Source organism: Hypanus sabinus, chromosome 26, assembly GCF_030144855.1.
Source record: "Hypanus sabinus isolate sHypSab1 chromosome 26, sHypSab1.hap1, whole genome shotgun sequence".
Lineage (NCBI taxonomy): Eukaryota > Metazoa > Chordata > Chondrichthyes > Myliobatiformes > Dasyatidae > Hypanus > Hypanus sabinus.
The window spans coordinates 46,982,837-47,005,430 of NC_082731.1; the positions used below are offsets into that span (position 1 = coordinate 46,982,837).

At 46.0% G+C, this 22,594-nt stretch overlaps 1 protein-coding gene across 1 annotated transcript; it reads right to left on the reverse strand.

Moving 5' to 3' along the window:
- Positions 1 to 368: 368 nt before the first annotated feature.
- On the reverse strand, positions 369 to 18,872 carry LOC132381786 (cytochrome c oxidase subunit 7A1, mitochondrial). The gene is made up of 4 exons (XM_059951352.1): positions 18,704 to 18,872; positions 9,601 to 9,690; positions 6,157 to 6,241; positions 369 to 572 (listed from the first exon to the last, which is right to left on the reverse strand). The coding sequence occupies exons 1-4, from the start codon at positions 18,716 to 18,718 to the stop codon at positions 514 to 516; spliced, it is 249 nt and encodes an 82-aa protein (XP_059807335.1). The 5' UTR covers positions 18,719 to 18,872; the 3' UTR covers positions 369 to 513.
- Positions 18,873 to 22,594: the final 3,722 nt, after the last annotated feature.

Genomic DNA, 22,594 nt, shown 5'->3' on the forward strand with positions numbered 1-22,594 from the left:
ATTGTCCAGTCCTAGCCCAGACCTTGTCCAGTGAGGGACAGGAACTGTGTGCACTGTCCAGTCCTGACCTAAATCAAACACGTGCAGCAGTACCAGCTCATCTAACCTCAGTGCCGGTTAAGGGTGAAAATGTGAAATGTTTAAGGGGGTGTGCGTGTGGAACAAGCTGCCAGTGCTGGATGTGGATTCAACTGCAACACTTAAGAGAAGTATGGATAGGTACATGGATGGGAGGGGTTTGTAGGGCTATGGTCCAGGTGCAGGTCAATAGGACCTGGTGGAATAGAATTCCAGCACGGACTAGAAGGGCCTACCTCTGTGATGTAGCGACCTATGACCCAGTAAACACAAGAGACCTCAACCCAGTATTTCTGAAAACATTTTAATAATAGCTGGAAGCACAAAGTACAAGAGACAGCACTGTGAACCTCTCAATGTCGATCATTTTTCACACACACTGTTGGTTTTCTTCATTTTCAGTTGAGTGACAGTGCGTTGCCCAAAACTGCTCCCTCATGCCTTTGGTCTGGGTAACGCAGCACGGAATAAATTATACAGGGAGAATAAGGTTCCTGGGAAAAGAGGGAGAAGATGATTAGGTGGGAATCACAGGAAAGGTATTCAACGACCACTGGGGACAACGACTGATAAGCACAATTACGTACGGAAGGAAAGAATGATCATTATTTGCAAACAGGACCCCCATCGTTAGACTGGTTTCAAGTCAAGTCACTTTTTATTGTCACTTCGACCATAAACTGCTGGTACAGTACATAGTGAAAACGAAACAACGTTCCTCCAGGACCCTGGTGCTACATGAAACAACACAAAACTGCACTAGACTACAGACCTGCACAGGACTACATAAAGTGCACAAAACAGTGCAGGGCAGTACAATAATTAATAAACAAGACAATGGGCACAGTAGAGGACAAATTTCAATATAATAATAAATGATGTAGATGTCAGTCTAGACTCTGGGTATTGAGGAGTCTGATGGCTTGGGGAACTTCAGAAACTGTTACATAGTCTGGTTGTGAGAGCCTGAATGCTTTGGAGACTTTTCCCGGATAGCAGGAGGGAGAAGAGTTTGTATGAGGGGTACATGGGGTCCTTCATAATGCTGTTAGCTTTGCGGGTGCAGCGTGTGGTGTAAATGTCCGTGATGGCGGGAAGAGAGACCCCGATGGTCTTCTCAGCTGACCTCACTATCTGCTGCAGGGTCTTGCGATCTGAGATGGTGCAATTCCCGAACCAGGCAGTGATACAGCTGCTGAGGATGCTCCCGATACATCCTCTGTAGAACGTGGTGAGGATGGGGGGGTGGGAGTGGCTGTTTCAGGTGTGACCGGCATTTCTGGGACTTTAGAAGAATTAAAGGAGATTTTATTCAAATATCTAAATCCCAAGGAGTTTGAATTAGAATTGTAATTGGTTTATTATTGTCACACCTACTGAGATACAGTGAAAAGCTTGTCTTGGATACTGTTCATACAGATCAGATCACTACAATGTGTATTGAGGTAGAACAAGGTAGAACAATGACAATGCAGAATGAAGTGTAACCGCTACAGGGAATGTACGGTGCAGCTAAACAGGGTACAAGATCAGAAGGAGGCAGATTGTGAGGGCAAGAAACCAATTCATTATACTAGGGAACTATTTAGTCTTATATCAGTGACAATAGACAATAGACAATGGACAATAGGTGCAGAAGTAGACCATTCAGCCCCTCAAGCCTGCACCGCCATTTTGAGATCATGGCTGATCAACTACTATCAATACCCGGTTCCTGCCTGTCCCCATATCCCTTGATTCCCCTATCCATAAGATACCTATCTAGCTCCTTCTTGAAAGCATCCAGAGAATTGGCCTCCACTGCCTTCTGAGGCAGTGCATTCCAGACCCCCACAACTCTCTGGGAGAAGAAGTTTTTCCTTAACTCTGTCCTAAATGACTTACCCCTTATTCTCAAACCATGCCCTCTGGTACTGGACTCTCCCAGAATCTGGAACATATTTCCTGCCTCTATCTTGTCCAATCTCTTAATAATCTTATATGTTGCAATCAGATCCCCTCTCAGTCTCCTTAATTCCAGCGTGTACAAGCCCAGTCTCTCTAACCTTTCTGCGTAAGACAGTCCAGACATCCCAGGAATTAACCTCGTGAATCTACGCTGCACTTCCTCTACAGCCAGGAAGTCCTTCCTTAACCCTGGAGACCAAAACTGTACACAATACTCCAGGTGTGGTCTCACCAGGGCCCTGTACAAATGCAAGAGGATTTCCTTGCTCTTGTACTCAATTCCCTTTGTAATAAAGGCCAACATTTCATTAGCCTTCTTCACTGCCTGCTGCACTTGCTCATTCACCTTCAGTGATTGATGAACAAGGACTCCTAGATCTCTTTGTATTTCTTCCTTACCTAACTCTACACTGTTCAGATAATAATCTGCCTTCCTGTTCTTACTCCCAAAGTGGATAACTTCACACTTATTCACATTAAACGTCATCTGCCAAGTATCTGCCCACTCACCCAGCCTATCCAAGTCACCCTGAATTCTCCTAACATCCTCATCACATGTCACACTGCCACCCAGCTTAGTATCATCAGCAAACTTGCTGATGTTATTCTCAATGCCTTCATCCAAATCGTTGATGTAAATCGTAAAGAGCTGTGGTCCCAATACCGAGCCCTGTGGCACCCCACTAGTCACCTCCAGCCAGTCCGAGAAACACCCATTCACTGCTACCCTTTGCTTTCTATCTGCCAACCAGTTTTCTATCCATGTCAATGTCTTCCCCCCGATGCCCTGAGCTTTGATTTTACCCACCAATCTCCTATGTGGGACCTTATCAAATGCCTTCTGAAAAGTGGGTAGAAGCTGTGCTGGTGCCTAGCATCTAATCTTTCGATCATTTGTATCTCCTGCCCAATAGACACCGTGAGCTTATTTCCTCGGGAATCTGAAGCTAAGAGGCTCTCTCTTTCTATAAGGTTGAGAGAGGGATGAGGAGGAATTTCTTTTTTTTCAGAGGAATTACACATTGATTAAAAGAGTAGAAGGAGACGGAAGGGAGCAGTAAGAGGTCCTTTATGGATGGGAGAGGGGTGTTTAGTGGTCAGTGCAGCAGACAGCTGCGACCTGAGTGGGTGTCATACGATGACCAAACTTGCAGAGGACAAGAAAAAGGCAGTGAATAATGAGAAGGGCAGCAGAAGACCAAGGAGATTTAAATTTAGAGTGGCACGACTGATAGAACTCCAGTTCCACAGTTTTGATCCTGACATTGGGTGCCCTGTGTACAGATTGCATGTTCTATGGTTCCCTCGAGTTCTCTGGTTTCCCTCCACATCCCTAAGATGAACACGCTGGTAGGTTAACTGGCCGCTGCAAATTGTGCCTCGTGTGTAGATATTTGGGAGAATCAAGGGAGAGCTAATGGGAACATGGGGAGAGTAAAGCGGGAGCGGTTGATGTTTGAGTTCAAAACCCTTCACCTGGACCCTTCATCCAGCCCACCTGAAGTAACTCAAACCAAAACATCGGCAGCTGTACCTGGTGACACATACCTACTTTGACAACAAATTTACTTTGAACTTTGAATTAAATAGCTGTGTCGTCCATTAATGTTCCCTTCTCAATACCCTATGGTAAAAAAAATTCTCTGGGTGTCCCAGTTGATAGAGCCACTATCCAAAGAGAGATACAAGAGAGAAACAAGGCCTTCCTCTCTCCAAGTCCACACCAAACATCAACCACATCCATCCTATGTGTTAATTCTCCACACATTCCCATCCACTCTCACCAGACTCCAACAAAAGTTCAAAGGTTTAAAGGTTCATTTATTGTCAAAGAATACAACTCTGAAATTGCTCAGTTCTCTGGGTAGCCATGAAACCAAGAAAGAGAAGAGCAGCACAATCATCAACCCCCAAATCCCTCCTCCCCCACCAAATTTTTGTCACCATAGGTGTTGAGGGGGTATGGAACCAGGGTACATTAATGAACTTGGAACAGACATTACCTAATTCAAAGTTCAAAGTAAATTTTATTATCCAAGTACAAATATGTCACCGTATACAACCCGGAGGTTCATTTTGCAGGGGTCCACAGTTAATACAAGAAACACAATAGAATCAATGGAAGACCACACCCAATGAAGCAGAAAAACAATCAATGAGCAAAAGACAATAAACTATGCAAATACAAAAAGAAAAAAAGGAAGAAATAATAATGAACAAATAAGCATAATTATCAAGGACATGAGATAAAGAGTCCTTGAAAGTGAATCCATTGGTTGTTGGGACAGTTCAGTGCTGGGGTGAGTGAAATTGAGTGAAGTTATCAGCACTGGTTCAGGAGCCTGATGGTTAAGGGGTATTAGCTGTTCCTGAACCTTGTGGTGTGAGTCCTGAGGCTCCTGTACCTTCTTCCTGACAGCAGCAGCAAGAAGAGAGCATGTGACACACACAAAATGCTGGAAGAAATCAGCAGGCCAGGCAGCATCTATGAAAATTAGTAAACGGTTGGTGTTTAGGGCCGAGACCCTTCATCAGGATTGGAAAAGGAGGACAAGTCTGAGTAAGAGTCAGACTGAGTAAGTCTGAGGGGAGGAGTGGAAGAAGTACAAGGTGGTAGGTGATAGGTGAGGCAGGGAGAGGGGGAGGGGTGAGGTAAAGAGCTGGGAAGTTAGTTGATGAAAGAGATAAAGGGCTGGAGAAGGGGGAATCTGATAGGAGAGGGTAGAAGACCATGGAAGAAAGGGAAGAGGGAGCAGCACGAGAGGGAAGTGATGGTGGGTAAGGAGATAAGGTGAGAGAGGGAACCGGGAATGGGAGAATGGTGAAGCTGGAGGGCAACATGCCGTCAGGTTGGAGGCTACCCAGATGTTGCCCCTCCAACCTGCGTGTGACCTCATCACGGCAGTGTAGGACACCATGGACTGACATGTCAGAATAAGAATGCAAAGTAGAATCGAAATGGGCAGCCACCAGGAGATCCCAATTTTTCTGGTGCTCAACAAAGTGGTCTCCCAGTCTACGCCAGGTGTCACCGATATACAGGAGGCCACACAGGAGCACTGGATACAATAGGTGAGCCCAATAGACTCACAGGTGAAGTATCACCTCACCTAGAAGGACTGTTTGGAGCCCTGAATGGTAATGAGGGAGGAGGTGTAGGGGCAAGAATTGGCACTTGCTCCGCTTGCAAGGATAAGTACCAGGAGGGAGATCAGTGGGGAGGGATAATGGACAAGGGAGTCCCATAGGGAGCTATGGAAAGCAGAAAGTGAGGGGTAGGGAAAGATATACTTGGTGGTGGGATCCTGTTGAAGATGATGGAAGTTATGGAGAATTATGTGCTGGATGCAGAGGCTAGTGGAGTAATAGGAGAGGACAAGCAACCCTATCCCTGGTGTGGTGGCGGGTGGATGGGGTGAGGGCTGACGTGCGTGAAAAGGAAGGGGTACTGATGAAGAGCCTCTACATCCAGCATATAACTCTGGATTTGGCGTAGATTGGGAGACCGCTTCATCCACCAGAAAAAGCGGGATCTCCCGGCGGCCACCCATTTCAATATCTATTTCCCATTCCTATTCCGAAATGTCAGTCCATGACCTCCACTACTGCATTGATGCAACCACATTCAGGTTGGAGAAACATCACCTTATATTCCGTCTGGGTAGCCTCCAACGTGATGGCAGGAATATCGATTTCTCAAACTACTGGTAATTGCCCCATTTCCCATTTCCCTCCCTCACCTTATCTTTTTACCCGCCCATCACCTCCCCCTTGTGCTCCTTCCTCTTCCCTTTCTTCCATGATCTTCTACCCTCTCCTATCAGATTCTTCCTTCTCCAGCCCTTTATCTCTATCATCTATCAACTTCCCAGCTCTTTACTTCACCCCTTCCTCCTGTTGGTCCTGGTTGGTGATGGATGCTGCTTTCCTGCATCGATACTCAATGATGGGGACGGCTTTACCAGTGATGGACTGGGCAAATGGTAGAGCAAGTTCAAGAGCTGAGTTCCTTCGTCAATATTCAGGGACCGTTAGTAAAGCGGGAGCAAGTTCAAGAGCTGAGTTCCTTCGTCAATATTCAGGGACCGTTAGTAAAGCGGGAGCAAGCTGGGCCTGCTCACTAGTCCTTACCTCCAACCGTGATGGCCATGGTTAAACGATACAACACAACATCCACAGTACCACCTTTCAGGTGAACCGGAAGGTCGTTGTCTGCCTGCAGTTTGAAAGCAAAGTAACAACGTCAAACTCTGGAATTCCCAGAACGTTATTTGCTGTACACTTCCAACAGGTGGAATTCCTCTTTCTGTGATCCTTCCCTGCCCTCAGAACATCAATGAGACCAGCATGCCCGTGAAATACAAGCACGGCATTTGCATTAACATTGAAACGTACACGCAGTGGCCACTTCCTTAGGTACACCTGCTCGATAATGCAAATATCCGACCAGCCCATCATGAGGCAGCAACTCGATGCATAAAAGCATGCAGACATGGTCAAGAGGTTCAGTTGTTGTTCAGGCCAGAATGGGGAAGAAATGGGATCTAAGAGGCTTTGATTTGTGAAATGATTGCTGGTGCCAGACAGGGTGGTTTGATCTCCTGGGATTTTCATGCACAACAGTCTGTACAGTTTACAGATAATGGTGTGAAGAACAAAACAAAACATCCAGTGAGCATCTGTTCTGTGGGCAAAGATGCCTTGTTAATGCGAGAGGTCAGGGGAGAATGGCCAGACTGGTTCAAGCTGACAGGAAGGCCACAGTAACCCAGACAACCAGATGTTACAACAGTGGTGTGTGGAAGAGCATCTCTGAACACACAACACGTCCAAACTTGAAGTGGATGGGCCACAGCAGCAGGAGCACATCAGTTTCTACACCAGTGGCCACTTTATTAGGTACATCCCTGTAAGGGACAACTGATTGTACAGAGAAATGCATCGTTTGCATTAACAACAAAAGATGATAATACCCCGATAACCTAACTTTAGTGGAAGGACTGTGACGTGTTCATCGGTGAGCGTGAAAGAACAGTCACATCCTCATATCTATCACTGACCTTTGCCTGGTGATTCCATTCTCACCTCCCTTACTTATCAGAGTCTGGCACTGGTAGTCCTTTCTGTAGCTGCTTCTCTTCCTCCAGCAACTATCTCCAACCCTCACCCTCCCTTCTTCCTACCTCGCTCCAGCCACCTCTTGGTTTTACTCTCTCTCTGTCTGCCTCCATTTATCGTCCACCTACCTCTATCTCCCAGCCCCATTCCCTCATCCCCTCCTACACTTGGTGCATCACCCCTCCTCCGTCCATCACTCTGACTCCCTCTGTCTGTCCCACTCCTATCCCCCTCTCGATTCTGATTCCTCCAGCAGATTGCTCGTTGCACAGGGAAGAACTTCTCTCTTCAATGGACCCTTTTTAGCAAACCCAAGCTTAATATCGGATCAAAAAAATGGTATCTCTGATGAAGATGGACTTCACTCAAGTGACAATTAAAATTACAGTATGTGTACAAAGTTCCAGCATAAGATTTCAAACATTGAATTGAATTGACTTTATTTCTTACATACATGAAGAGTAAAAATCTTTTTGTTACATCTCTGTCTAAATGTGCAATGTGCAATCACAGTAATTTATAATAAATAGAACAGTCAATGTAATATAGAGTACACTCAAATCAGAGTGAGTTAATCAGTCTGATGGCCTGGTGGAAGAAGCTGTCCCGGAGCCTGTTGGTACTGGCTTTTATGCTGCGGTACCATTTCCCAGATGGTAGCAGCTGGAATAGATTGTGGTTCAAGTGACTCGGGCCCCCAATGATCCTCCATGCCCTTTTACACACCTGTCTTTGTAAATGTCCTGAATCATGGGAAGTTCACAACTACAGATGCTCTGGGCTGTCCGCACCACTCTCTGCAGAGTCCTGCGATTGAGGGAAATACAGTTCCCGTACCAGGCTGTGATGTAGCCAGTCAGGATGCTCTCAATTGTGCCCCTATAGAAAGTTCTTAGGATTTGGGGTCCCACACCAAACTTCCTCAACTGTCTGAGGTAAAAGAGGTGCTGTTGTGCCTTTTTCACCACACAGCTGATGTGTACAGACCACGTGAGGCCCTCGGTGATGTGGATGTCGAGGAACTTGAAGCTGTTCACCCTCTCAACCCCAGATCCATTGATGTCAATGGGGGTTAGCCCGTCTCCATTCCTCTTGTAATCCACAACCAGCTCCTTAGTTTTTGTGACATTGAGGGAGAGGTTGCTTTCTTGACACCACTGTGTTGGAGATGACGTCTTCCCTTTAGGTCACTTCGTTATTGTTTGAGATAAGGCCAATCAATGTAGTGTCATTGGCAAATTTAATTAGCAGATTGGAGTTGTGAGTGGCAACACAGTCGTGGGTGTACAGGGAGTAAAGGAGGGGATTTAGTACACAGCCCTGAGGGGCACCCATGTTGACAATCAGAGGGGCAGAGGCAAGGGTACCCACTCTTACCACCAGCCAGCGATCCGACAGGAAGTCCAGGATCCAGCTGCACAAGGCAGGGTGAAGGCCGAGGTCTCTGAGCTTCTTGTCGAGACTGGAGGGAATTATGGTGTTGAATACTGAACTATAGTCCAAGAACGGCATTCTCACATAAGCATCCTTCTTCTCCAGATGTGTAAGGATGGTGTGTAGAGCTGTGCCTATTACTCTACTGATTGAAAGCAGTGCCACGATCCCAGATGGAACCAGAGTGCAGAAGGGAAGTGCCTAGCATCAAGTATTCCTTTGTGATGTTGTAGAAGGAATTAATGACCTCACTAGGACAGGTAAGATCAGTTACCTTATTTCCCCTATCATTCAGCACCAAACAGTCTTGCAAACCTTTCCTGTTCCACGAATTTCTTGGCCTCAGTAAAGGAAACAACTCTGGCCAACTGTTCTGGGGTCTGCACCTCACCTTTGTGCTCCCACCTTCCTCAAAGGACTCTGGTCCAGAGGTCACGGTGGGCATCCACCAGTGGAAGGGTCTCAGAAGCCACCGCATCACTGGCTACCACCTTACCCAGCCAGTCCTCAATAATACACAGGACCTCAGGGCATTCTCAATCAAACCGATGGGTGTGGTTATCCTAGTTTAAATGGTTTCAGCAAGGACTAGATTGGCCAAAGGGCCATTTTCTGTTCTGCACTTCCCTACGGCTCTAATGGACTGCTTGAGGGGCATTCGCACGCTCTGTCCCTCCTGTCTCCACAGGTAACAGTGGATCTTCTCTTCAACACCCTACAAACACAACCAGCTGAGGTGACGATAGGCAAGCCAGGGTTTGCATGCACATTTCCTCCTGCCTCTTTTTTACCCCCTAATGCACCTACAGAATGCTAAAGGATCAACCGGACAGAGGGTCCAGGAATCGGTTGAAGCATCTTTCAACCTGAAGCTAGTGCACTCCAAGAGAAAGAAGACCCAAGAACAACACTGCCATTAAAAGAAAATGATTCAAACAATCCAGACTTCCTTTGTTCGCAGTGATTAATCATTCAGGCCCCACAGTTCACGGGAGAGAAAATGTTGTATCATGTGGCTGGTACCTGAAAGATTTTCTGATTCTCCAAGACTTTGTTCCTCAGCTGGTCTCGGACTGAGCTAGAGAAGGACCGAGATGCCAAGCGATGCAGTGTCTGTGGGGGAGAACAGAGGTACGAGCTGTAAGAGACACGGACACCGGGGAATCTTGGTCGTAGTTGTCTCTGAGCACGAATGCGGCGAGGGCTGCTAGAGGCATAATGATCGGACATCGGAAAAGACAGCACACAGAATACCGTGGGCACCACAGCAGCACAGTGGTTAGTGTGGCACTATTACAGCTCAGAGTTCAGAGTTCAATTCCAGCTTCATCTATAAGGAGTTCGCACGTCCTCTCCATGAAAGTCGCGTGGGTTTCCTTCCCCACTCCAAAGACATACCAGTTATAAGGTTAATTGGTCATTGTAAATTGTCCCATGGTTAGGTTAGGGTTAAATCAAGGGTTGCTGGTTGATGTGCCTTGAAGGGCTGTAAGGGCCTATTCCACACTGTATCTCTAATAAATGTAAATTGTACAAAACTGCAGGGAGAGAGAGAGAAAAGACTACTAAAAAAAGAGCCGATCTGCAATCCTAATCCCCACCCGCATAGAGTTAACAATGATGCATTATAAACGGGATTGGACCATCCGATTCAGTAGCTTACTCTAACCTTCTCCTCATATTCAGCATAAGGGAAGTTCGAGAAACTTTTAGATAAGCAGATGGATGATAGAAATATGGAGGGCTATGTAAGAGAGACAGGTCAGATTGGTCCAGGACTGGTTTGAAAGGTCAGCACAACATCGTGGGTCGAAGGGCCTGTACCGTGTGTAATGTTCTCGGAGACCCTGCTCAACCTGGGCATTCCCTCTCCTCCACTCTCCCATCAGGCAGAAAGTACTTGTATCCCGCTGTAACAGAACTCTTGTATGAGATAGACTCTTGTGCTTGCGATCTGCCTCGTAAAGTCGTGCACTTGATTGATTACCTGCATTGCCCTTTCCCTGTGGTTGTTACCTCATGGTACTGTGTATTGATGAGATCTGTATGAACAGCATGCAACACAAACTTTTCACTGCACCTCTGTACATGTGACAAAACACCGACATCTCTGACCCAAAGAACATCCATATGTTGGATGGGTATAATGGTTTAGCTTCATTTGCTCTCTGTGGAAAGGTCCTGGTGACCGTGTTCTGCTCTCTCCAGTAGTCAGGGGAAAAATGGCTTGGGGGTCTTGGGAGCTAAAGGAAGGAAGGAAGGGAGGGAGGGAGAGAGAGAGAGAGAGAGAGAGAGAGAGAGAGAGAGAGAGAGAGAGAGAGAGCGAAAGAGAGAGAGTGATTGGGAGGGGAAAGGGAGTGAATAGGGAAGGGGAAAGGGAGAGAGAGGGGTATAATTATGAAGGGACCCTGAAGGGATTATTACTAATACAATCAAAAATGAGAAGGTGCAAAAGTCCAGAATTGGAGAGGTAGAGGCACGTGGGAGACGTACAGAAGGTGGAGCAAGCTCCTGAGATGGAGGCAGGGGGTGGAATTCATAAGGTCATGGAAAAAATAGGATGAGAATATTAATACTGCTAATCTTAAATAAAGCACGGGATTCATAGAGTCACGAGGCAAAACACAGAGATACAGGCCCTTTTGCCCAATGTCCAGTAGACAGCCAGAGGCCTTTACTCAGGGTGAGAATGGCTCACATGAGGGAGCATAACCTTAAGGTGATTGGAGGAAAGTATAGAGGGTTGACAGAGGTAGGTTTTTTACACAGAAAGTGGAGGGTGCGTAGAAGGCACTGCCAGGGGTGGTGGTAGAGCCAGATATGTTAGGAGCATTTAAGTGACTCTTAAATAGGCACATGGATGATCAAAAAATGGAGGGCTATGTAGGAGGGAAGGGTTAAATTGATCTTAGAGAGGTTAAAAGGTTTACACAACATTGTGGGCTGAAGGGCCTGTATTGTGCTGCAGTGTTCTGTGTTGTGTAAATCCAGCTGCGATTTTCTACGCCCAGCCCTCTAAGCTCAATCCTTCGAAGGTTTAGGGGTGAACAGGACATGCTACAGATTAGGTTGAGTTTAGGAGTTGAAGGGTAAGAGGATGTAGAAGGTGGTGGGTTCTGAAATGATGGAACAGTCACCTCTGGAGATCAGTGAAACTGGGCCGTAGTTGAGTTGGGCGGTGTCACTGGGGTAGATATTGGATGGTCTACAGACAGCATCTAGGCCCTTCGGACAGCTCAGAATCTACTCCTTCAATGTCACTGTTGGTATCTCGGGTCTAGGCCTGACACAGCTTTCCCGTCTTAACCAGTTCTCCGCCATTCCTGACCCTGATCTGAACTGCCTGACCTTGCCCAGCACCAACCTGGCACCGTTCTCCTTCTCAATCCTCAAGATAAGTCCACACCCAATGATAAACTGAACTTTCACGCTCCAAACTCTTCTCATATTCCCTTCCTGTATAGGATGCCATTCTGTCTATCAAATCTATGCTGTCTCTCAGAGCAATCCCATCAATCTATTTCTCCTCTCATTCCCTGAACCTGTTCTCTCTTATACATTCCAAATTCTTCAACTGCCCATCTCCACTAGGGGTAAGTAATGGTAGCCAACTAACCTGCAGTAGTAACTCAAAGTCCACCATGGGTACAGCCCTCCCCGCAATTGACAACATCTGCAGGAGGTGCTACTTAATGAAGGTGCAATCTGTCACTAAAGATATCCTCCATCTGGATCATACCCTCTTCGCAATGCTACTATCAGTCAGGAGGTCCAGGAGTCTGAAGTCCCACATCAGCTTCAGGAACAAATATTTCCCTAAAACCGTCAGGTTCTTGAACTGAACAGAGAAATCTACAGCACATTACAGGCCCTTCAGCCCACAATGTTGTGCTAACCATGTAATCTACTCTAGAAATTGTCTAGAATTTCCCTAGCCCTCTATTTTTCTAAACTCCATGTACCTATCTAAGGACCCTATTGTATCCACCTCTACCACCTTGCTGGCAGTGCATTCCATGTACCCACCACTCTGTGTGAAAAACTTACCCCTGACATCCCCTCTGTACCTACTTCCAAGCACCTTAAAACTATGCTCCCTTGTGTTGCCATTTCAGCCCTGGGAAAAAAGCCTCTGACTATCCACACAATCAATACCTCTCATCAACTTGTACACCACCATCAGGTCACCTCTCATCCTCTGTCACTCCAAGGAGAAAAGGCCTATTTTCACAAGGCAACATCCTTGTACATCTCCTCTGCACTCTCTCTATAGTATCTACATCCTTCCTGTAGTCTGACCAAGGTCTTGTATAGCTGTAACATTACCTCATGGCTCTTGATCTCAATCCCACAGTTGATGAAGGTCAACACACCATATGCCTTCTTAACAACACTGTCAACATGCGGAGCAGCTTTGAGTGTCCTATGGACTCGGACCCCAAGATCTCTCGATCTTCCACAGTGCCAAGAGTCTTACCCTTAATACTACATTCTGACTTCAAATTTGACCTACCACAATGAACTGACCTACACAACCGTAACCCTAACTTAGCAGCAAAACACCATGGGCCATCGATTGCACTGCCATGGGCTTTTGCCTGATTGTGCTTTTTTTGCACAATTGTCTTGATTGACATGATCTTTTTCTCTTCACCGTGTAGTATAAATTATATGCTCTGTGTTGTCTGAATCTATGTCTCCCTGATGCTGCACCAAGTAAGTTTTTCATTGCACCTCTACCTCACTACAGTGCATGTGACAATAATTCAACGTGATTAGTAAGGCATCTTTGGCTGATAGGAGCATTCAAGTTAAGTTCAAGTTTAATTGTCATTCAAGCATGCATGAATATCCATGAATACAGCCAAACAATGTTTACTTTAGGGCCAAGGTGCCAAAATGTCATATACAGTACAAGGCACATATACCATAATATAAGATATCGGTAAAATACAGACACTAAAAATATATATTGTCCAAGTCCCTGACTCCATGAATGTTTCAGCAGCCTGCAGTTGAACACAATACAGCTTGTCTTCTGCCGAGCGAACACTAGAGGGCGGCGCCAACACAAGCCTGCACACCGCGCCACACCACCTCCGTCACCTCTCTCCCGGACGGCTGCAAACAGGCAACACCACAGCTTGAGGCCAGGTCCTCACGCAGTTTTTCACCATTGGTCCCGCCAGTAATCCAGTGAATTAATTTGGGAGAAATGCAGTCACAGGGAGAATGTGGAAACTCCACTCTTTTGACATGGTGGTCAGAATCAAACCCAGGTAACAGAATCTCTGTGCTGTCATATCTCTAACTGGCCCAAATTGGCCTCAGAGCCTTGCACCGTCCCAGTCATACTCTGCATCACATGACCTTTAGTGTTTCTGCCAGTCCCTGCTTCTTAGCCCAGTTTTAATTCGTTTTTCCTTTCCTTACTTCCTGCTTACCAAACAACAAACTGCAGAACAAAGATCAGCTGTGCCCATTTATAATTGTAATCAGAGAACTTTGATGTTAAACAGCACAGTGTCAGTGACACAGGAACTCAAAGCCATGGTTAGTGCAAAGGTAATATCTACCCGTGTGGATAGGTTAAATTCCCAGTATTCCCTGATTATATTCCAAATATTTCCAGATTGAATTCTGATTGCACTCATCAAATCATACAATTTCTGATGCTGTAAATGTGAAATAAAAAACGGAAATTCTGGGAACTCTCAGAAGCGATATTACTCCCCCTGCAGCCATATTCTCTGCAATTTAATACCAAAATTGCAAAAGTAATTCAACTTTGCTGTAAATGCCATCCTTGTTGGGAATATCATCCAATCCTGTGTAATTCAGAGAGTCATCATCAGCGTTATGATATTTCATATGATGTGGCCGATCACGGTCTTTCCACGACCATGATTGTTCTTGGCAAATTTTTCTACAGAAGTGGTTTGCCATTGCCTTCTTCTGGGCAGTGTCTTTACAAGACGGGTGACCCCAGCCATTATCAATACTCTTCAGAGATTGTCTGCCTGGCGTCAGTGGTCGCATAACCAGGACTTGTGGTCTGCACCGGCTGCTCATACGACCATCCACCACCTGCCCCCATGGATTCACGTGATCCTGATAGAGGGGGGTGGGGCTCCGCCTTGCTCAAGGGTGACTTGCAGGCTAGTGGAAGGAAGGAGTGCCAGACACCTCCTGTGGTAGAGACGTATCTCCGTCCCACCACTCTGCACAGAGAGCAGAAGGCTCTAAAGGCAGGACAGTGTGAGCACTCGCAGAAGAAAGCTAATGTAGAGGTATCAATGGGCACAGGCCAAATCTGCCAGCATCACGAGTAGTGAACAAGGTCACCCCTCTCCCTGAGAGATAATGTCCAGTACAGCTAAATTATTGCTCTGTAGATTTATTATTTCTTTTTTTCTCCTGATTTCTTATTTTAACTTTTATTATTTTTGCCCGTTTTGCTCAACTGCCAATTTGCAATAGTATAGTTCAAAGTTCAAAGTCAAATTATGATCAAAGTACATACATGTCACCATATACCACCCTGAGAATCAGTCTCTTGCAGACATACACAATAAATGCTAAGGAACACAGTAGGTCCGTCGTAAAAAGTGATGTAACGGACTTTCTAATGTCGTAAACCAGCGGGTTGTCGTTACGTCTCCCGTTGGCTGTGAAAGTGGGAGACACCTTCCTCTCCCTCGCTAGGGAGAGAGAACCCGTGGGTTGCTGAATGTCGGATGAATTGCGATAGTCTTTGGGGTAACTGCAAGGTCTCTGCTATCGCTTTGCTCACACTTGTGCTCAGTAGCAGGGGCACTTTTTATTCTTGCTGGTGGGGGGGAGTGGGGATTATTGCTTGCCACCACCTACATGCAGGAGGGAGGAGCTGGGGGGGGCTCTGAGGTTCTCACATTTAACTGTCATTCATTCTTTGGGGCACTTCTCTGTTTTTGTGAATGCTTGTGAAGAAAAAGCATTTCAGGATGTATATTGTATACATTTCTCTGACATTAAATTGAACCTTTGAACCATTGAAACTACACTCAACAAAGATGGACAACCAACCACTGTGCAAAAGGCAACACACTGCAAATACAAAAAATAAAAGAAAGCACAGGATCACAACTGTCTGTCACTGAGGACATCTTCAAGAAAAGGTGGCATCAAAATATATAAGCACAAGAAATTCTGCAGGTGCTGGAAATCCAAAGCAACACACACAAAATGCTGCAGGAACTCAGCAGGTCAGGCAGCATCTATGGAGGATGTTCTGGGCTGAGAGCCTTCATCAGAACTGGAGAAGAAGGGGGGAAGATGCCAGAATAAGAAGCTGGGGAGAGAGGAAGGAGTACAAGCTGGAAGGTGATAGGTGAAGACAGGTGGACGGGGCAGGGAAGATGGAATAAGAAGCTAAGAGGTGATAGGTGGAAAAGGCAAAGTGCTGGAGAAGAAGCAATTTGATAGGAGAGGAGAGTGGACAATGGGGAAAGGGAAGGAGGAGGGACATCAGAAAGAAGTGATGGACATGTGAGGAGGACAGGGTAGGAGGGCATCAAATGCAGAATGGAAAAAGTGAGAAGAGGGAGGGGGAAGAAATTACCAGAAGATTGACATTCATGCACAGTTGACCTTTTGGGTCAAGACCTTTCTTCAGGGCTGGAACAGAAGGGGAAAGATGGCCGAATGAAAAGGATAGGTGATAGGTGAAGCCAGATGAGTGGCAAAGGTCAAGGGCTGGAGAGGGAGAGGAGAGAGGCCCACAGGAGGGACACCAGGGGGAGTTGATAGACAGGTGAGGAAGAGCAGTAAGAGTCCAGAAGTGCAATAGGACGTAGGAAGTGCAGGAGCCTGAGCACACACGCTCAATATTTCAAGAACAGTTTCTTCCCATCAAATTTCTGAACGGACCATGAACCCACAAACTGCACGTCAGGCTTTGTCTTTCGCATTATTAATTTATTTTTGTAACTGTGTATATTTTATGCAAAACAACAAATTTCAGGTGATATGTAATAGTTAACATGATGATAGACTGGATTCTCATTCTGATTCTGATTCTGACTTTAGCACTAAATAGGTTGTAGTTTTCAATTGCCAGGTTTCCAAAATAATCCTGCGATTTCTGATCAGCCTCTTTGTGTTTGGATAAGTTGAAGTCAGATAGACATTCCTGCCAGCCACACTCAGTACAGAAACCGAGTGGATGTGGTAAGATGTTTCTGTTATTAGCAGAGAAGGAGAGTCGTGGATCTGAGGGCGCAGCTCCGAAGGAATATTCTCTTTAAACCTGAGATAAGGAGATAATTCTTCAGCTGGGGGTACTGAAATTTGTGGAATTTGTTGCCACAGGGGCTATAGATGCCAAGTCACTGGGTGTATTCAAGGCAGAGAATGACAGATTTTTCATTGGTAAGGAGGTTAAAGGTCACAGCAAGAAGGCAGAAGAGCAGAGTCGAAAAAAGAGTCATGATTTGTAGAGGACTCTGGCCAAATGGAATAATTTTTAGACACAAAAAATTCTGCAGATGCTTGAAATCCAGAAAAAAACACACACAAAATTCTGGAGGAACTCAGCAGACTGTGCAGCATCTGTGGAAATGAATAAATAGTCAAAATTTTGGGCTGAGACCCCTCTTCAGGACGGAAATATTGGGAAGATGCCAAAATAAAAAGGTGGGGAAAGGGAAAGGAGGGTGGCTAGCAGTGAAGCCAGGTGGGTAGGTGATGCACCATCAATAACTCCAGGAAACTGGAAGTGAACGATAGGTAGCGAAAAGGGAGCATGACAGGTCGAAGACTCGGGGCGGGGGGGAGCAGTGCCCCAATCGCCTTTATACCGGGGTCTGTGGGAGGAGCCACGGCAGCAGTCAGCAGAGGGGCGTGTCCAGACAGGTATACATAGGAAAGGTAAAGGGCCAGAGAGCAAGGAATTTGATAAGAGAGGAGAGTGGACCATAGGAGAAAGGGAACAGGAGGGGACCCGGGGGAGGGATTTTTTACTGGAAGGAAAAATCAATATTCATGCCATCAGGTTGAAGGCTACCGAGACGGAATATAAAGTGTTGCTCCTTCACCCTGAGGATGTCCTCATTTTAGCACGGGGACAGGATAGGAATCGAATTAAAATGTTTGGCCACTGGGAGGTTCCACTCGTGGCAGATGGAAGGAAGATGTAATAATTCCGCTCCTATATGTTAAGATTCAAGGAAACCTAGAAAACTTACACAAATTGATGCCCATGTTTTCACAAGAAGGAGAATCGCAAGCAAGGAGATGTAGTTTTTAAGATAAAGGATCAGTCTTAACTCAACCACCCAGAAATGCCTCCTTGCCGAGAATGAGTCATTACCATCGATATATGTTGTGAAGTTTGTTGTTTTGTGGCAGTTAGTAAAGTTAGAATAAAAATTAAAATGAATATCTAGTGCAAAAAGGGTGGTGTTCAAGGTTGAACAGTCAGTTCAGAATGAATCTCTAGGGATCCATATCCCCATAATTCGGGAGACTGGATCACAGGGAGAATTTAAAGTGGAAGGGGATATATTTTTGAAAGATTGGGCTTTAGGGAACCTGTGCCAAGGAGTGGGGTGAGGCCTTGGATAGGTCTGCACGATCGTATTGAATGACAGAATCAGGGGGCCCGCAGCTGCTCCCATTTTCTTGTGTTTCTTGATCTTGCCCCATTTCAGTTGTATGGTTTCGCTCCTCACCGAGGCCTCTCTCACCCGCATTTCAACGTCCGTCCCGACTCTTGACAACTCTCCCACTCAAGGTCAACGAGCCTGTGATTGACGCGAACACTGGGCACTCAAACAGCGGAGCTCCGAACACTGGCCAATCAATCCAGCCGGAGGGCGGACTCACCGCCAATGGAGAAAGAGTTTCAACTTTTGGACGTTTGTGTTAAAATACTTGAGTTTTTAAAGAATTACACTCGAGGTAAAAAGCTCAGATAAACAAGGGTATTTGAGGTAAAGGTCAGATCATGCAAGAAGCAGGCTTTTCTAAACATCTGCACACATAGATGAATTTTAATATTAGGAAAAGTTTAGCAAACTTCTACAAAAGTTAGTTTCTTAATTTGATTCAAAGGACGTGGGTTAGGGAACGGTGAGTCGAGGTTTACCAGAAGGTGCTTCATGTTGCGTGGTTCTGGCCTGTTGCTTTCTCTCGCACGGGTCTGACTGCTGACAAGGACACTGAGTCCAGGGTTCGGGGAATCACGTATCAGCTCCGTGACAAATCACACAGCCGCGGGCAGCTGCGCACACACAGCCCCTCTCTCTCATGGAGCATTGGTGTCCCTGAACTTGGCCAGACCGTGATGCGTTGCGGGGGTTGGGGCAGGTCCCAGAAACAGCAATGAGGATGGGAAATGGGGGCAGGGTGAGCCCATCAGCCCCTAGGGGTGTAAATGCCATCGTGGATAGGATGGCAACATTCTGGTGTAATGTCTATTTGTAGTGCAGTAATTGTGTTTGCCACTGTTTTGTATATATTGTATAGCACCGATATTTGTAATAAAGGATTTTGTAATAAAAAAAGAACAATAAAAGCAGGTTGCTGGGGGAGCTAATCAGAAACACCAGGACGTCTGCACTTGCCCCGGTGAAGGGTCTCGACCCGAAACATCAACGGTTTACTCTTTTCCATAGGTGACTTCCAGCATCTGCAGACTTTCTCTGAGATGCGGCTGGAAATCGAGAGCAACTCACGCAAAATGCTGAGCAGGTCAGGCAGTTTCTATGGAAATAAACAAACAGTCGACGTTTCGGGCCGAGAGCCTTCATCTGGATTGGAAAGGAAGGGGAAAGATACCAGAATAAAAAGGTTGGAGAAGGGAAGGAGGATAGTAAAAGATGACAGCTGAAGCCAGCTTGGTGAGAAAGATAAAGGGGTGGAGAAGACTGAATCTGACCGGAGAGGAGAGTGGACCAGAGGAGAACGGGAAGGAGGAAAGGATCCAGGGGGAAGTGTTAGGCTGGTGAGGAGAAGAGGCCAGAATGGGGGATAAAGGGGGAGGGGAATAGAAAAATACTGGAAGGAGAAACGGAGAACTCAGCGGCTCACATGGTACCTGTGAAGGCTTTTGGGTTGAGACGCTTTACCTGGATTACTATAGCACCTGCGGCCTTCTGTGTGCCTTCAAATCGGCCGCTGGGGCAAATCAATCATCAAGGTCACGGCTGATTCTCCCCTTCATTTCCTTTGCCCCACTCTACGCCCAGGAATCTATCCTACTGACTGTGGTCACTGACTGAGCAGTTTGGTCCGTCAGGGTAGAAGGTTCCATGTACTCACAGGAATCTGACACAAAAGACAATCTGCTGGAGGAACTCTGTGGTCAAGCAGCATCCGTGGGGATGGTGGAGCAATTGTGAATATTTCAGGTCAGCGGAAGTGGCAGATGGGGGTTCAGCTGTAACATTTAAGAAGATGGGACTAGCCAGAAGACCAGGCTGGCATGAACTAAATGGGCTGAAGAGCCTCTTTCTATGCTGTTAGACTCTATAATTGGCTTTGTCCTAATGTATCCCCCCCCTTCTCCCAGCATTTATACTGTCTATCACCCCTTTCTTTCCAGTCCTGATAAAGAGTCTGTATTTGACCATCTGTGCATTTCCCTCTATGGTTACTGCCTGACCTGCTAAGATCCGCTAGTGGTTTGTGTGTAGCTTTTGTCCATGTGGTGAACTATGTGCCTGTCTGGACACGCCCCCTGCTGAATGCTCCTGTGGCTCCTCCCACAGGCCCCTGTATAAAGGCGATCTGAGGCCTGACACTCGGCCTCAGTCTCCAGGACATAGTATGATGGACACTCACTCCTGGTTCCTTCTTCCAGTCAATAAAAGCCGATATCTCGCCTTACGTCTCAGTATGAGTTATTGATGGTGCATCAGTCCAGATGTGAGCTGAGTCAGCAATCATTCCTTCCATTGGCAGATGTTGTTCAACCCAATGAGCTCCTCCTGCAGTCTGTCTTTTCCTAAAAAAAAGTCAGCAGATAATCTTCTTTTTCTTCCACATTCCTCATGCCACGGTTGCTGCCTGACCTGATGAATGATTCCAGCATTTTATATTTTTTGTTTCCCATCCCAGTGTTTTTTTTAAATTTTTGACTTGTTTGTTCCCACTCTTTGCCTCCTGCCAATCAACCGCTGCTTTATCCATGGGAGAATCTTTCCTGCAATACCATGGGCTCGTAGTTTGTTAAGCAGCTTCATATGTGGCAAAGACCTTCTGAAAATCTGAGTACACAATATCAACCAATTCTCCTTTGTCCATCCTGCTTGTAATTTTTTAAATAAAGAATAATGAAGAAATAAAGTTAGTGTTTAACCTGATGCTGGATCTTTGGGTCAAATGTTTCTGGTCTATTGAGATCGAAGGAAGTGGCTCTTGATACACTGGATGCAGTTCAAACCTACTCAGGTATGATTTATTCACACAAGAGATTCTGCAGACGCTGGAAATCCCGAGCAACACACAGAAAATGCTTAATGAACTCAAGGTCAAGCAGCATCTATACAGTTGACATTTCTGGCCGAGACCCTTCACTAGAACTGGAAGGAAACTGGGAAGATACCAGAATAAAGATGTAGGTGAGGGGGTGGGGGGAGAACAAGGTAGAATATTGAAGCACAACGGCGCCTCTTTCACCCCAAATGGTTGAGGAAGTTTGGTGTGGGGCTCCCAAATCCTAAGAATTTTCTACAGGGGCAAAATTGAGAGCATCCTGACTGGCTGCATCACTGCCTGGTATGGGAACTGTACCTCCCTCAATCGCAGGCTCTGCAGAGAGTGGTGCGGACAGCCCAGCGCATCTGTAGATGTGAACATCCCACTACTCAGGATAGTTACAAAGACAAGTGCTTAAAAAGGGCCCGGAGGATCATAGGGGACCTGAGTCACCCCAACCACAAACTGTTCCAGCTGCTACCATCGGGGACATGGTACCGCAGCATAAAAGCCAGGACCAACAGGCTCCAGGACAGCTTCTTCCACCAGGCCATCAGACTGATTAATTCATGCTGATACAACTGTATTTCTATATTATACTGACTGTCCTGTTGTACATACTATTTATTACAAATTACTATAAATGACACATTTAGATGGTGATGTAATGTAAAGATTTTTACAAATCATGCTTGACTAATCTTCTGGAGTTTTTTGAGGATGTAACTATGAAAATGGACAAGGGAGAGCCAGTGGATGTAGTGTACCTGGACTTCCAGAAAGCTTTTGATAAAGTCCCACATAGGAGATTAGTGGGCAAAATTAGGGCACATGGTATTGGGGGCAGAGTACTGACATGGATTGAAAACTGGCTGGCTGACAGGAAACAAAGAGTAGTGATTAACGGGTCCCTTTCAGAATGGCAGGCTGTGACCAGTGGGGTACCGCGAGGTTCGGTGCTGGGACCGCAGCTGTTTACAATATACATTAATGATTTAACATTAGCAAATTTGCTGATGACACAAAGCTGGGTGGCAGTGTGAAATGTCAGGAGGATGTTATGAGAATGCAGGGTGACTTGGACAGGTTGGGTGAGTGGGCAAATGTATGGCAGATGCAGTTTAATGTGGATAAATGTGAGGTTATCCACTTTGGTGGCAAGAACAGGAAGGCAGATTACTATCTAAATGGAGTCAAGTTAGGAAAAGGGGAAGTGCAACGAGATCTAGGTGTTCTTGTACATCAGTCAATGAAAGGAAGCATGCAGGTACAGCAAGCAGTGAAGAAAGCTAATGGAATGCTGGCCTTTATAACAAGAGGAATTGAGTATAGGAGTCAAGAGGTCCTTCTGTGGCTGTACAGGGCCCTGGTGAGACCCTACCTGGAGTATTGTGTGCAGTTTTGGTCTCCAAATTTGAGGAAGGATATTCTTGCTATTGAGGGAGTGTATTGTATTGTATTGCTATTGTAGGTTCACAAGGGTAATTCCCAGAATGGCAGGACTGTCATATATTGAAAGATTGGAGCGACTGGGCTTGTATACACTGGAATTTAGAAG

Bases quoted from the DNA above. Each gene is read 5' to 3' on its own strand.
- LOC132381786 (XM_059951352.1), bottom strand. The intron at 6,242-9,600 runs GTACCAGCCACA...TTCAAACTGCAG, and splicing joins AGAATCAGAAAATCTTTCAG to GCAGACAACGACCTTCCGGT. The intron at 573-6,156 runs GTAAGGACTAGT...CTCTTTTCCCAG, and splicing joins CATGGCCATCACGGTTGGAG to GAACCTTATTCTCCCTGTAT.